We start from the raw sequence: 16,197 nt of genomic DNA, 5'->3' as shown, positions 1-16,197 counted from the left end.
GGGCTGGTCTGTTTGCAAAAATTGATATATTTACACTGTTGTTTGAGTGGACTGGATTTTTTTTTATTTTTAAAAAAATGACAGACTTAAGGCACAATACCATGTTGAATTGTTTGGGGATTTCATTTTGATGCTTTAGATCAGTTGCTTTGTTGGTGATCTTTTGCTGCCAAGGTTGACAAAAATGGTTTGTTAGGTTCTACAAAGTACACCAAGAACTCATAGCTTCTTTCCCAAGTTATCCTGCAAATCCTTTTCACGCCCTAACTTATAACATCTGATTTTTTCTTATTTCTTACCAACGGTAGGGGTATAAGATATTGTCAATCAAAATCATTTTCAATATGTAACCAAAACAGTACATGTTGACAAATTTATATTTTTTAAAGTACTTTTGCTTCTTGATTTTAAGTTAATGGATGTCTGTCAGTTTTAGAATATTTAAATTCTTAGGTTAACTGAAAATCTCTTTAAAGTTAGGTAGAACATTTTTTGGTTTGTTTTTGGTAGCATGTTAAGCACTTTTATTTTCTAGTATGATTTTTAGTCAGGATTCCATTCTGTGCCCTTGGGTACTAAATTTTCTGAAGTCTCTGGACACTGCAGGTGAGTAAGGGTATGTGAGTAGCCTCAGAAGGTGGCTCTAGAGAATGTTTAAGATTTAAATTGTGCTTATGTGCATGTGTGGAATATATATGTGTAAGTATAACTGTGATCTTAATTGAATAGCTTAATACGAAGTAAAAATTAGCGTAGGTGTTGCACTTTTCGTTGAAGCTTTGTTGTAATTTCAGCAGAACGACTTGTATTCTAGTGACAAGTGTTTAAGTTTTTAGATGGAATCTCTAATAGTTTGTGAAATATGAATTCTGACATTTCTTATTTTCTCTGTTTTTAGCAGGTAATTGCTGCCATGGAAACACAACTGTCTAATGGGCCAACTTGCAATAACACAGCCAATGGCCCAACCACCATAAACAACAACTGCTCGTCACCCGTTGACTCTGGGAACACAGAGGACAGCAAGACCAACTTAATAGTCAACTACCTTCCTCAGAACATGACACAGGAGGAGCTAAAGAGTCTTTTTGGGAGCATCGGTGAGATAGAGTCTTGTAAGCTTGTAAGAGACAAAATAACAGGTATGCAGTTTTATATAGTTTCCTCGTATTTAAAGGACTGTTTCAAGGTGTGAGAACATAAGTTTTACTTGTAAATCACTGTGCTGCAGCTTTACATAGCTAGTTATTTTCCATGTGAAACTTAGTTTTAAGAATTTTGTTCTCCTTTTAAAGCATAAAATTGTTTTATGGGCAGTATATATTATAACTAGACTTTTACATACTCTGAACTGTATAATAGCATCTTTGAAAAATATTTTAAAAGTGCATGTGTCTGGGGCAGCAAGTGTCATGTTAACCTTTGGCTTTTATTTCCCTGAAGGTACATGGTTTAACATTTCAGCAATGAGATAATGAGAATAGCAGTGTGTTTGGCAGAGGAAAAAAACCTCTTTAAAACCTCTTTAGCCCAGCTGGGTGTGGCTCAGGCGGTTGAGCATTGACCTAGGATCCAGGCGATCGGGGTTCGATTCCCGGTCAGGGCACATGCCCGGGTTGTGGGCTTGATCCCCAGTCAGGGGCGTGCGGGAGGCAGCCGATCAATGACTCTCTCATCATTGACGTTTCTATCTCGCTTTCTCCCTCTAACTTTCTTCTCTTTGAAATCAATAAAGATATATTTAAAAACAAACAAACAAAAAAAAACACCTCTTTAAATGTCCTTTCCCTTAAGTCTCTATATTCCTTCTGCTATAATATATGGGAACAGATTAAAGGATAATATTCACGTTGTCAATATTCGCACTGATGCAATTTGAGCGCAGCAAGATCATGAGTGCTCTTATAAAGATAAGAATGAAAGGACAGGTAGCTTGGCCTTTACTGATGGATGGTACATTTTGAATATTAGATAGTGGGCAATCTCCTTAGTACTTTGTAAGATTTGACTAAAGTTTTAGAATCAGCCAGAACCCAGTTCAGAGCGTGCTCTTGGGACAGAAGGGTTCCCGCTCCTGCAGGAGTTCCTTTCACACACGGAAAATTCCAGTCTGAAGTTAAGTGTAGACAGGCTCTGTAGCTTTTTCTCACGGTGTTGTTAAAACTGAGTGATGATGTGTAGCAAATTGGTTTGTCTGGCTTTTAACAAAAATAAAACTAAATATTTGAAGTGAGTAAAAGATAAAGACAGTTTGAGGAGTCAGACCTGGAGTCTGAACTTTAGTCATATGACCTTGGACATGTCAACTCCTGGCTTCAGGTTTCCCTTGGTAAAATGAGGTAGAGGTCAGAGGACAAGGTCACACTAGGTAATTTCTGAGGTTGCTTGTGAATTGTTCTGAAATGACTTTAACTGTTCTTTTATCAAGACAGCAGGGCTTACTCTCTCCCACGAGTGAGTTCTTAGAGCTGTCCCCTGGGCTTGGCCTCACAGTCATATTTCCTTGGGCAACAGCTTGAGGTTCACAGGTAGAACTTATTGAAATCAAGTAAATCAAGTAAAAACTAACACCCAGTTGTCATCAATCTCTACAGAGGAACTATATTTTTAGCTAATTATGTTACTTAGATGTTCACCAGGATGTCATCAGGAAGGTTTGTCTTTTGAGTTTGAATACCGATAGTAGAATAGATGAATTTTTTTCCATTTCTTTTTCCAAAATCTCTGTGAGAAGCATATGTGAAATTTATTTAAAAAAACAACAGTGTTCAAAGGGGTGGAAAGGTAGAGAACAAAAGGCTCTTATGACATGTATCTGTTATGATACTAAATTTTATTATTATTAGCAAAACAGCACTTTTATATATGAATTTTGCAACCTCTTTGACATAAATAACTGGTAAATGGTATGAAGGCTGTGACATAAATGATGTGTTTTCTGGTTTGACTGCTTAGTAGCTATCCCTACCATTAAAAAAATATTGATGCTTGAATAAATACTGGAAAACTGCATTAATATTTGTTGTCCATTTCTTTCACCCCTCATCCCCCACCCCCCACACCCATTCTTTTCTTTTCAGTGAAAGGGGGCTAACAGTATTTTCTACCACGCTAAAATTTCTGGTTAAAATCTCTGATAAGCAAGTGGAGTACCCAAGAAAACCCACAGTGAGCATGAGGGTCAGAAGATGTTTTCTAAGTTTCATCCCATGAAATATAGTAAAAAAAAAATTCTCAAAATAGTTGTTACATTGACAGACAAGTTTGAGAAATTCTGCCCTCCACAGTTTCCTATTGAAGACCCACACTGCAGATCGTTAGCATATTAAAAACTATGTGAAAACCCTGCTATTCAGAGAACCAGGTATGACTGATAGTTCCCCGACCTTATTTGACCGCAGAACTCATTTTGTGGATATCCCCCATACTGGATTTCCATTGGATATGTTGCTATAAAAGCCTTTGAAGTCATTTGTTAACTGCTTGCCTGACAGTCTAAAATTCTCCCATGACCTTTTCATATCAATAAAATACGAGCGTGTTTCATAAGATGAAAACCTATGATAAGGAACTATAAATTTAAAATGTTGAGTAGGCAGATCTGAATACAAAGGACCTCTCCTTCCAGTAACCCTGTTTTGATTTCACCCATTGACATCTTTTTCTTTGCATGGGTTAAAATGGTGTTCAGAAGGTTCTGACTTATTTAGCTTCAAGCATAAATTACCTTAGTGTTTGTTTTTATTCTGAGTTTCTGTAAATATTTGTCTTGAGCAAAATAGTCTCGTAAATGGTACATTTCTAAAACCAGGTTTTGAATGGTTGCACTTTGCAAAGTGGGCACATCTTCCTAAGCAGCTATTGTTAGCGTAACTCTAGAAGTGTTTGAAGGAATTTGTGAGGATTTGGACCCTGCCCTGTGATGTTGAGTATTAGCCAAGTTTCTCAGTTCACATTTTTAGGGTGAAGTCAGCGCCCCTTGGTCCCTCTCTCCCCAATTCGTCCTTCCTCCTGGGGAGCTGTTGGGCCAGCTCTTTGTATTCTGATTTTGTAGGAGTTGAGCATTCACTGTCTGGGTCCTAAGAAAACTCTGGGATCACTCTTTGGAAAGAAAATTTAAATCCCTCCTTTTCACTTTTCTTAAGTCTTTCCTTAAATAATGCTGAATTAGGAAACTGTATCTCAGGTATAAAAATACCTAGTTAGGAAAGTGAATGCCTTGTTCTTAAGCCCTGGAAGAGAGAGTATGTAACTTTGAGATTGTGTTGGTGTTAGCACATTAATGCGTCCCTGTTTTGATAGAATGAGGCTTAGGGAAGTACATCAAGACGCGACTTCAGTAGCAAATACAACAGTCTTCTCTCTGGCCTGCGTTCTGCTCTTTGCGTTGTTTTTCAGGCCCTCTGCTCGGGCTCGTCCCAGCTTTAGGCGTCATTCTGTTCCCTGTCTAGAGGCATTCGTCACGGGAAGCTGCTGCTGCCGGCACAGCTTAGCTGATGTGGGTTCATCCCTTTGAGCTGTTACATGCACTTCAGAGTCCTTGACACCTGCTGATGCTGCATTCTAGAGGAGCAAAACGAATTTTATGATGCAAGGAATGAATAGTAGAGCCTTAGAGTCAGAAACGCCCTTGAGGGGACCATAAGCCAACGCTGTCACTTAACAGGTGATGAAAGGCCCAGGTTTGTTGAAATGACTAGTCCAAGACCACGTGGCTATTAAGTGGTAGGGGTGGGGACCAGAATTCTGGCTGTCTTACTCTTTCCCAGGACATTTCCTCCTCACCTCTTCAGAGGCCAGAGGTCTTGAATAATTAAGCATAGGACCAACTGATGAATTTAGAGTGAGACATAGAACCTGAGCAGGGGAGAAGTGTCTTCTCGTGAGTATGGTTTCCTTGGAAAGGAAATTGGAGATTTTTGAGAGTCAAGGACTGAGGGATCCTTAAAATAAAGATGAACATCCTTGCTTCTTCTCTAGGGGCTTTATAATCGGTGGTTGTAAATTCGGATGTTCTAGCCCAGTGGTTCCAAATCTGGCTGCACATTCTCACCTGAGGGAGTCTTTTAAAATAGATTCTGGAGGCCTTGGGAGTCTTTGTCAGAAAGCTCCCCAGGTGATTATGACGGGCAAGCAAGCATTTTGGGGAGCCACAGTCTTTTGTGAAGTAAGGTCAGTGGGGTGTGCCTGCATTAGAATCTCTGGCATGACTGCCAAAAATGCAGATTCCTGGGCTGAATCAGAATCTCTATAGGTTGGGTCCGGGATGTTCCAGTTACCTGGGAGTTTTTCCACTTCTTTCCTGAACATTTTGCAGAGAGATAAAGCAGGGGCTTCCAGGTTTACCTGAATTCTGCTGGAGCTGGGTAGGAGACGTGTAACTGCAGTGTCTTGCCCCAGGCAAACTAAATTTTGGGTGCTGTCCCCTCCACAGTGTTGGTCTCCGATGAGTTGATTCCTGGGGTTCAGGACTAGAGATTTTGAGTTTACAAGTCATGAGGCTGTGCCTTTATTGAACCTCTTTCTTGTCCCTGAACGTGCGTGTGCATGTAATTAGTTTTTACAGCTCCAGGATAGCTTATTCTGCTGTTACTTCTCCTTCTAAAAGAAGAGGAGAATTATGGCTAGTTGAAGACCTCAGGTCATGAGTGTTGCTCTTTTTTTTTTTAATCTTGGTGTGGTGGCTTCACTCTTACTCTAGGAATTGTTTGAGGTGGGTTCTGTGCTGCCAGTTGTAACCTTTCAGACCAGAGTTAAAAACAAAGACCAAAATAACCAACCAAATACAAAGTACAGGAGGCTGAAGAGGGACTTTGTCAACGTGGATTCCGTCTGGTAACACAGGTCTTAAGTGGTAAAATCTTTTTTTCACATGAAGGTTCTCAGCTAGATTTAAGTTATGTCTCTCTTCCTTCTTGACAACTTTAAAGTTAGTTTTGACGCTGGTTTATTTGATCAGGATAATGTGATTTTAAACTTCATTTGAATGGCATGGTGTCCTCCCCTTCTATTTTTGGCAACATACAATCTTAGCTCCTCAGGATTGGAGCAGATACCTGGAATTTTATTAGTCTGATACGTACCTTCACATTTAATAGCCTTATTGACGGCGATGAAGTCAGTCAGTCATACTGAACACGAGGATGCTCTAATGAAGATCACTTTGAAAAGGTGGTTGTATGTGTCAGGTCAGCTGTTAGATGTCCATAAATAGTGTCAGGAGATCAAGAACTCTGATTCTTGCAGAAAAGTAGTTGAACAAAGTGGGGTGAGTGGTGGTAGCCTAATAAACACCTCACTTTGCAGACTCTGGGTGCTGTTTAGTTAGAAATTTGTTGGAAAGACTGGTGTGTGGCCAGGTCTTCAGGAAACTAGGTAACTTGGCTATGTGGGATACATGCTTTGGTGGTCCCTCGGGTATTGACTGTGGAATAGAATGCATTTCAGTATGGCCGTCTTTAGAGTTTAGTGATTACATTTGTATGTAATGAAATTTGTATTTTTTAAACTTAATTATTTTTCCATTGCACCTTTATCTTTCCAAAGGTAATGACTAATCAGTCATTTAAAAAATTTGATGTTACTACTATAGAAACTTTTTATAAAGTTTTTTGGGAAACTTTAAAAATTGTTTCTTCTAGGTTTATTATTTCCACTCAAACCTTGAACTGGGGTGTTTTATAGAACAATTTTCCAGTGTCAGTGTTGATTAATTTAGATGAAAAATTTCAGGACAATGAAATTAGAAATTTATAACATTTAAGAAATCAAATATAGCTTTTTATCATTGTTAAGGCTGAAAAACTTTTCTTCTACCCTCTTATTTTAATTCACATGCCCCCCCCCAGTCCCTGAACCTAACAAAAGACAGGTAATACAATGTTATATATTGATTTTTATCTTAGTAAAATTAGGGGGAAAAGATTGAAAGGAGAAGAGGCACACAGTTTTCATTAATATCAAGTGTACTGGAGTTCACAGGAAATAACTGAAACTCAAAGAACTGGTTAGACTTGGGAACTTATATTCCATTTTTATAACAGAGAGAGGGTTTGGGCTCTGAGGCATGTAAGTTTTGGGGATGTGACCAGGACATACACGGTGGAAAGTAATGGGAGATTCAAGCTATTTTAGCAAGGATTGTGTATGGATCTTGGGGTTGGCTCTCCATCTTTGGTGGTAAGAGTAGCTCTTTCTTCTGGTACAGGCGAGGGGGACACCTTCATTCACAGGGACATTTACGACCTGCTTTTAGGCAGAAGGGGAGAGGGCAGAGCACCGCTCCTCCACCTGTTGTTTTTTAATTGCCTTCAGCTCAAAATACTCCTTATGCCAAAGTGGCATATTTGGGATGATATATTCTGGAAGCCCTTCACCATGAAATAAGTTAGTTCTCAGTTAGCAAACCTAAATAGAAAAGTTACTTTGGATATCTTATGGTAATGAAACCTTAAATGGCTAGTTGCTGAGAAGAAAAAACATCTATTGTGAGGATAGAGAAACATTTCAAATCATTTGGATTTTTGTTTCTTAGATTTCTCGATGTTGATATTTGTGTTACTTTATATTTTATTCCATTAGAAGGAAATGAAAAAAGTATCTCAACTCCCAGGAGCTAGTTATACATTTTGCAACAGCTTTTTAAGACTATTTACTGGGAAAATGGAGTTGAACCTATTGGGTAAATGAGGCTTAGGAGTTTGGGTTCTGTGCCCTTGTTACTAGGACTTTTAGAGTGACTGTGTTTGTCTTGCCCGGTGATTAGGAACATACTGCTGAGTGCCTTTGACTTTCCTTTATTAGTTTGATACAGAACACAAACTTTGGTAATGTATAACCCCTAGAAAATAAAATACAGTTGAAGTTCTTCTGTAAGGATTTCCCCCTTGAAATTTAGCAAGGTAGGAGTGCTTGTGTGCTATTTGCTAATCATACTTCCCATACTGTTTTTTCTAGTTTTTGTTTACTTTTACATCTGGGGACTGGTGGTATAGATAGAAACCATTTTCAGTTTATTAGTTAGTGGTTGTCTTAGTAAAGATGGAAACGTGTGGATGAGAAAGATGATGGTCGACTAAATGGGAGAAGATAAAGGGCAGCTAAATTCTGATACAGGATTTCTTCTCCCTTTTTGTAATCTCTAGAATGTTAAAATCCTAACAAGATTTCTCCTCAGGTATGAAATTGACTCCCCCCCAATTTCATGATGGAGTTAATACAAAATAAACCTGCTTTTCTTTGGATGGTTTTTAATTCTCTACCACTCCCTTATCTGTGACACTACCTGAGCACCAGGCTTTGTTTTACACCTTTCTAAATTATGACTAGAGCAAAGCATGTTTATTCTGCACCTACCGGAGCGTTTCCTTTTAAACATTCCCTGAGCGGAATACTAGCTGATCACTGAGGCCACAGCCGTGCTTCAGAATTCGCCGCCGCTGCGCGCGCTCCGAGCTCATTGTCTCTCACTGGAGCACAAGGCTGCTGCTGAATTTTGAGATCTGTGGAAAGTGTGCCTTTCCAACGAAAAAGGTCAAGTTAAAACAATTTTTTTTGGCATTTAACTTTTGTCACTTGATTTGTCAGGCCCATGCAGTGGCTCATTTAGCATGTTTTACTCCTTCACGTATTTGGTTTAGCTTTTTAAAGTTTCAGAATGTCAGTGTTTTGACACCATTGGATGTCCCTTTTATTGGTAATGCTATCTGTCATAGGTTATTTTTTGAGGAGCTTTAAGCTGGAAAGCGCATTCTGAGTATTGTACAGAAACAGCTCCTCAGTTAAAACTACCGTTTTGTGATCTGACTTCAGTAATCTCTTACATCAGCATCATCGTTAGCTAATTGAGGGCGATCATTCTACGTTGTTCTAAATTAGAACAAAGATTCTCACTTTGTATTTTTTTCCTTCAAGGAAAAAAGATGCAAGATGCCAGCGTTTTAATTTTTAAACTGTTTACAAGCATTCCCTCACATCTTCCCACGTGAAATGGATGTGAATGCAGCAGCAACAGGACTTACCAAACCCCTATAGGATTTACTTAGCTTGGGATCAGGTTCTCAGGATTAACATTGAAACAAAACGTCTGCTCCCTTCTCTCCTGCTAGGCAGGTGGCCTCATTGAACCAGTTTTAGAGGTTTTAGCCTAGAAAGAACGTGTTACACTTGGGTTCAAATCCAAGTCTAGCCCGTGTAATGTAGCCTCCTATGAGTTATTTGACTCTGAGCTTGAGTTTCTTCCCTAAAGTGCCTAGCGCCCGGGGTACTCTCCCCTGCCCCCTTCTTACCAGTTAACAGTCAGTTACTTCACAGTTGCAGACTATTTTCCTTTGGTAAGCTGATTTGTTTATTTTTTCATTCTCACCTGAGGATATGTTTATTGATTTGAGAGAGAGAGAGAGAAACATTGATCCGTTGCCTCCTGAATATGCCCCTACTGGGGGTGGAACCTGCAATCTAGGTGTGTGCCCTGGCTGGAGATCGAACCCGCAGCCTTTTGGTGTGTGAGATGACTCTCCACCCGGCCAGGGCTTTTAAACGGTGTTTTTAATAAAATCTCCAAATAGACCTGTTGTCTCAGAATTCTTACAGTTTCTCATGATGTGGGAAGAAGGCAAAGTTAATTTTCTATCCTTTGCTTTCTAGGTAATTTGATCAACACAGTTGACTTTCTAGGGGTGGGACAAAGTGGGATTGGAAGTAAGTACAAGTCAGGACGCGGGAGCCGAGAAGGATGATGAATGGTGTTACACCAGCCCCTGTGAACTGGAGCTCTGTCTGGAGTGTGGAGTTATTGCTCTGTGCGGTACTGTGTGAATGTTATTCAGAATGAAGGAGCTTGACTTAAAATATGATTACTCTCCGCCAGCTTCCCCATTGGACTATTACTGGCCGGGAAGGTCAGCAAGTTGTTAAATTGAGCCATGAGGTATTGGCTAGATAGAAACTTAACTGGAGGCTTGTTTCCACTTTTATTGACAGCTTTTCCCTTAAGATTAATACCGCTTTAATGTAAATTGTAAATCCTATTACTAAATATTCTGATTTCATAAAGTAAGATGCTCGTCCAGGGGAACGCAGAGGCCTGCGTGTCTGGTTGTTGAGAGGCCCAGTATTCCTGTTGTGTTAGCAGATCAGAGCACTTAGGAAAAAGATTGCTGTCCCTTTGTTGTTGTTTTTTTTCTGTTGGAAACATGTAAAGCCTAGCTTTATTCAGTCCTGACAGACTTCACAGATTTCAGTGTGTATCAGGGGGGCCGGTGATTTCCATGAGGCCATGGTTAACTGAGCAGATGCAATTTTATATCTTGTTTTTCTCTTTTTGTTAAATCCTTATGCATATTGTGAATTAGAGTTTATTTTTAGCTCTTAATGAGTTCTTTTCTCATCACTGTACTTTTTGTCGGAGCTCTGTTTTCTACATGATGCTTTTGATTTTGAAGGGGGAGTGTATGTGGCTTGTAAGCCCAATAATCCTGCCCTCCAGCTCAACTGAAATTTGCATTTTTTGCATTTCAGGTGATGTACCTGGTTACTTATTACCTTGTAGAGTAGCTGTGTAGATACCCTGACTCTTCACAACCTGTTTGACTTGCAGGCTTTGTCCTGAGAAAGTCAAATTCTCCTTCTAAAATAAGGTTTGGAGGAGGCATAGATGCATGTAATCAGGTAAACCAGAATCATTTAATTGGATTCAAGGTCACTGGAGCCTGAGGGAACAACTTTTTTTCCTCATATTTTGATGCTTTAAATCCAGTCTTAAGGAGTCACTGGGTTAGTACACCAAGCTGTGTTTTCTGAATCCTTCCCAACTCTGGTGCTAGTCCCTGACAGCTTTGAAATAAATTACAGTTTTCTCTTAGTCCATGTTAAAATGTACCTAAATCGGCTGTTTATGGTGTGTCAAATTGACACCTTTCCTCATGAAATAAAGGAACTCTCTTATGTGATTTCTGAATCGTTCCCTAGTTCTAGAATTCTGTGACCTTTTGTGACCAGAACTGCTAAGTTAGCTCTTCTTAAACATAGTGCCAGAGGAGTCAATGTAAGGTGCAAACAGCATATTACCTCCTCAGGCAGAATGATATGGGATTTTAACCTCAAGATATTAATTAAACTAGTTTTGTTTTTAGACCCTTATAGTCTTAGTGTTTCTGGGCCTTTATTTCAGGGGCGAATACTTTCATTCCTGTTATAATAGGATTAAAACACAGAATTGGCAATAATGACTTGTGACTGTTTTATATCAGTGCATTTCTATTTCGTAAGTGCTGGAAATCAGAAGCTTTTGCAAAAAGGCATGATACCGTTTGATGAATCATATCCCCCAATTCCATATTCTAGAACATTAAAAGTGGGATCTATGTACTATTTAAAATGTAGAATCTTTGGGGCTTTACTTTCTTGCTCTTATTTGAAATTTTTGTTCTCTTGAAGCTTTATGGAAAGCAACGTGTGGGCACAGCCATCCATATAGAGAGGGCATCTAATGTTCTTTGCTGGCTTCTAGAGCAGGACAATGGATTTTTTAAGATTCCTTCTCTCCACCCTTTTTTTGATGGGTGAGATAATTGCACATGGACCTATGCTACTTTAGTGTATACAGCCCTTGGGTCTTTTTGGGTAGGTAAAAGGAGGCACCAAAGAGGAAGGAGTGTAGCTCAGCCTCTTTTCAACACCAAGTTCTGCCATGTGTGCAGACATTCAGCAGGCAGGCCCAGAGTGACTGACAGAACTGCTTTGCCTGAGGAAGTCCCAGTTCTCTGTTCTTGTTAAGGTGCTTCCGTCACACCTCACACAATGTGTTCACTTGAGGCTGACGCCATTCCAGAGGCAGGGACCTGTGTTCTCGGTCTGCATCATGCAGAAAGAAACCCTTTTAAACGGAGGTTGGACCCAGGGCCATTTCCCATTTAGAGGTTTTATCCCTAAGGGCACAAGTGTCCTGTTGATACAGTAGTGGGGCCTAAACTAATTCAGGCCATCTATGTAACTTTGAATACCTTTAATTTTACCAATGAGACCCCATTCCTAATGCTCATTACACTAATGAACAATTAACTGGCTTAAGGAACAAAAACCCATTTTGACATTCATTATGCTAATTAGCGTAGACTTGGTTGTTGATTTAGCTATAGATAGTAGGTGGGCTTGTAGTCCCTTTTGGAGTTTGGCCCTTACTTGTATTGTGCTAGTTAACTACTCCTGAACTGCACTCACCATAGTGTGTTAGATGACCAGCCCTAGAGTGAAAACTTGAACTACTGGTGAGTGTACAAGTAACTTCACACTGATTCATACCAAATTAAAAAAAAATTATTGTGATAAAATATACATAATATAAAATTGACCATTTTAAATGTACAGCTAAGTGGCACTAAGTACATTCACAGTGTTGGTGCAGGCATCACCACTGTCCTTTTCTAGAACTTTTTCATCATTCCACACAGAAGCTCGGTACCCGTCAAACAACTCCCCACCCTCAGCCCCTGGAAACCACCACTCTGCTTTCTGTCTCTATGAATGTCCTGTTCTAGGTATCGCATATAAATAAAAAGTGAAAGCGTACACCATATGTCATAGCAGAGCATTTAAAAGTGAATCATAGTTTCAGCAGATACTAGGTTTTTCCCTTGGGCTGTAGGCCATACCTTCTCCCCTGAAATAGTTTGTCTGTCTTCAAACTTAGTTCTTGCCACTCTCCCTGTAACAGGAGTATCCAGTTGAACTAGTGAATTTGTGTAGCATCCATCACATTGCTGACCACTTGCAGGGCCTCTTGCCGCTTTGCAGTTGCTCAGCCTGGTTCAGGCTTGTTTCTTCTTTTGGGAGTTGCCTCCAGTTGTCACTCAGCAAGATGGCAGGCCACCTGGAAGAAGGGGCGGTGGCACACATGGGAGATTCAGAAAGGAGAGCCAAGCAGTTTGCTCTCTCCCCAGTAGTCTCTGCTGCCTTCATGCTGTCCTACTTTCTGTTCTCCCAGAGAGCCACGGCTGCCAGGGAAAGAAGGTCTGAGTGCGGTCCTGGGACGCACAGAGCAACAGCTCCAGGTTTCCTTCTCGACCTCGCATCACTGTCTTCTGTGAGAATCTGATGGAAATCTTGGCAGAAAGCCGTTCCTCAGTGGAAGGTGCCAAACAGGGAAAAGTAGAAAGTCTCTTCAATAGTTTTAGCTTTTCCTTCCCTACTTTTTCCCCCTCCCCAGCACTTTAACACCCCCACCCAAGAACCCCCCACTAAAAAACCAACTAACTAGCTAGTCAGCCAGCCAACCAACCAGCCGAACAAAAGCCCCACAGAGCAGAGGCATTCCTTTAAGACCACAGAAACAGTCATTGTAGTAGAGGAAGCCTTAAGCATTTTCCTGAAGCAGTGTTGGGAGACAGATGCTGATGTGGGTTGAATTTAGAGGCAGGTGGCCGGTGGCCTATTTCTGCCTTTACATTATTTCAGATTCTGTGTTACTGTGTAGAGCAGTCTTCCTTTAAAATTTTAGGTCTCATATCTTGGCCTCCTGCCTTCTCTGTTGGCATCAGCCAAATGCCTGCTGGCTGCAGGAACATCATTTCACACTTAGTGACTGTATTTATTTTCAAACGTTGGCTATTGACAACTGAAGAGCAATTCCATGAATTGAGACTTAGCAGAAAGCCTCCCCCAGGTTGTGTGAGTTTAATATAATAAAGATAATACTTCTTATGGTTTAAGGTCTTAATTCAAGCTTCATATAGACTTTTCTTCTCTCCACTGCCTAATTTGTGGGGAGCTTCCCGAGGCCTCTTACTGGGATAAGGAAGATCTACCTCTAGGGCTGTAAGGCCCAGTCTGGGAATAGCGGTGAAGGTGACCCAAGCATAGCCCTTTGTTGGGCAGTCTTGTCTGAGGATCTTGGATGCGCTAGAGAATGTCGGCCAGTGTTGGGTACTTGATTTCAAGGTGGGAGGTATCTGTTGAAGAGCTCCTGAGCCATGACATACAGATAATGTAACTTCTTATGGTGGCACTTTTTTATTGAGGGTGAAATAGAGGGGAGGAGCCTTCAAGGTCATACTTTGGGGAGAGATGCAGAATGTTCTAAATGGTCGACTTTATTTTGTTTTTGAACTAAGATTTAGAAGCAGTGTTTCATATATGCATGGACGGTCTGGTCCATTAATGATCTGTTGATTATTTTATTTGATGGCTAATCTTTGATGCGGTCTTTTATTTGAACAGAAATGGGAGAGGCTTTTTTTTTCTTTTTTTTTTTTTTCTTCAGTTTGTACGGAGAAATTTGTCAGGCCCTTTATGGACCTAAGGGAAATTTGTCTTACTCTTTTAATAGTATTCTTCCATATTGAGGAATTCTCTTAACCTAGTCTATGGCTTGTGGGAGGGTAATTCCATAGGCCAGTGAGGAAGTCCTCTCTGTCCCTACCCTAGTATAGGCAAGGGGTCAGTATGGGACCCACGTTAAGTCAATTAGGTTTTTTCTGCCAGGACCTGGACTCTTCAGGAAGTGATGGAGGGCTGAGACAGGGATGGTGACCCATCTCATCAGAGTCTGTCTGTTCTGGCTCTGAGGTGGTTGTGGCCCTTCGTAGTTCTCAGCTCTCTGGAGCCTGGTGGTGCCCAGGCCCTGTTGATTGTGAAAACCTCTGTGCCTTCCCGATGCATTCTCTTCAGCTTGTTAGCTAGAGTCAGTTTGTATTATGATTTAGAAGTCCACAGAAACAATTTTTGTGTCATTCACATTTCTATCTCTTTATGTTGATCAGAGTTTACTTTTCAACACATCCAAAAGTAAGCTTATTTATTTTTTTGGTTGATGTTTTTTGAGCCATAAGAGGGGAACTTTTATAATCGCTTAGAAGTCCCTGCTCTGAAGTCTCCGTCTTTCCCTACAGGCCTGTCAAGGATGGCGGAGGTTTCAGGCATCATCTTCGGGATGCCTTTGGAAGTCAGCACCGGAGTTGCCAACATCTTGTTTGGAACAGGGAGTTTTCCATTAGGCAGTTATTTAAATCCAAATGGGAGGTTGATTCCTTTTCTGGTCCAGGTCATAAGACATGTCCAGTTACTTGGGTGCCTTCCCACCTGTATCATCCTAACCCGAACTTCTAGTCCTTTAAAGCACCTTGTCTGCTCAACTAGATTCTCTAAAGCATCTATGAGGTGGAAGAAGTTGAACTGTGTTCTAGAGTCAGCTATTCAGATGTGGTATTGCTGATGAGGGACAAAAGGTATAGTTTTTATTCATTTGTCTGGAATGGCTTTTACCTCTGCAGGCGGAGTCTGAGGGCTGTTGTTTAAGGACCGCCTTTCACTTCTAACAAAACAATCGCCCCTTTTGTAGAGCACTCTTCATTGCCGGTAGCCCTCCAAGGTTGGCATCCTGACCTTTTCTCCAGTGTCTCTAGGGCCCCAGTTTTCTCTCCTTTGAACCTATTTGTCATAGCTGTGATGGATGAACTGCTGAAGCAGACTGCTTACTTGCCCCCAGACATTTTTTTTTGGTAGGAATGTGTTTTCTTAGTTTAATTGCATTTGGACTTCAGTTCTTTCTTTTTCTTTTTTATTGAATTGATTGGGGTGACATTGGATAATAAAATTATATAGGTTTCAGGTGTACAGTTCTATAATACGCCATCTGTATATTGTTAATTTGTGTTCACTACCCAAAGTCAACTCTTCTTTCATCACCATTTATCCCCCTCACACACCCTCTTCTACCTCCCCTACCCCTTTTCCCTCTGGTGCCCTCAGACTTCAAGCTTTGAGGAAAACAAAAGCTGTTGGTAAAGGAATTTGTCTCTGCTTTGAGAGATATGTATGTATATATGTGTATTTTGAAAATAAAGTCACTTGTCTCTCTTTCAAATAGTTGATTCATATTGGATTCACATTGTCGGTATTGGGGGAAACGAAATTCTGATATAATTATGCAAAAATAGTAGATGTAATGAAGATACTGATTTTCCCTCCCAAGTAACATCTTGTGACCCCCCCCCCCCCCCATTTTATGATGTTTTATGGTCACGACTTTCCTTGAGTGTGGCCAAGAACAACCTGAAGGAATGGCTGAGAGGACTAGCAGCAGTGGCATTTTCTGTGATCACTCAGTAGGTCTTTCTGGACATTTGGTCTCTAGCTTTTAATCTTCAGAGGTCAGTCATATTTGATGACTCCTGTCATGTATAGCAGCTTAGGAGAGCCACA

General features: G+C 40.5%; 1 protein-coding gene across 15 annotated transcripts in view; it reads left to right on the top strand.

Annotated features, from left to right (window-relative positions):
* Window positions 1-16,197, top strand: part of ELAVL2 (ELAV like RNA binding protein 2) — a 126,320-nt gene that overhangs the window by 56,912 nt on the left and 53,211 nt on the right. For all 15 annotated transcript variants that reach the window (XM_081152335.1, XM_081152340.1, XM_081152331.1 and 12 more), the window contains one exon: window positions 899-1,142. In XM_081152335.1, coding sequence (XP_081008461.1) covers window positions 914-1,142 — 229 coding nt within the window. In that variant the 5' untranslated portion in view covers window positions 899-913. The remainder of the gene's footprint in view (window positions 1-898; window positions 1,143-16,197) is intronic.

This window comes from Miniopterus schreibersii, assembly GCF_964146895.1.
Source record: "Miniopterus schreibersii genome assembly, chromosome: 11".
Lineage (NCBI taxonomy): Eukaryota > Metazoa > Chordata > Mammalia > Chiroptera > Miniopteridae > Miniopterus > Miniopterus schreibersii.
The sequence above is the reverse complement of the archived record's forward strand: the minus strand, read 5'-3'. Positions and strand labels throughout refer to the sequence as shown.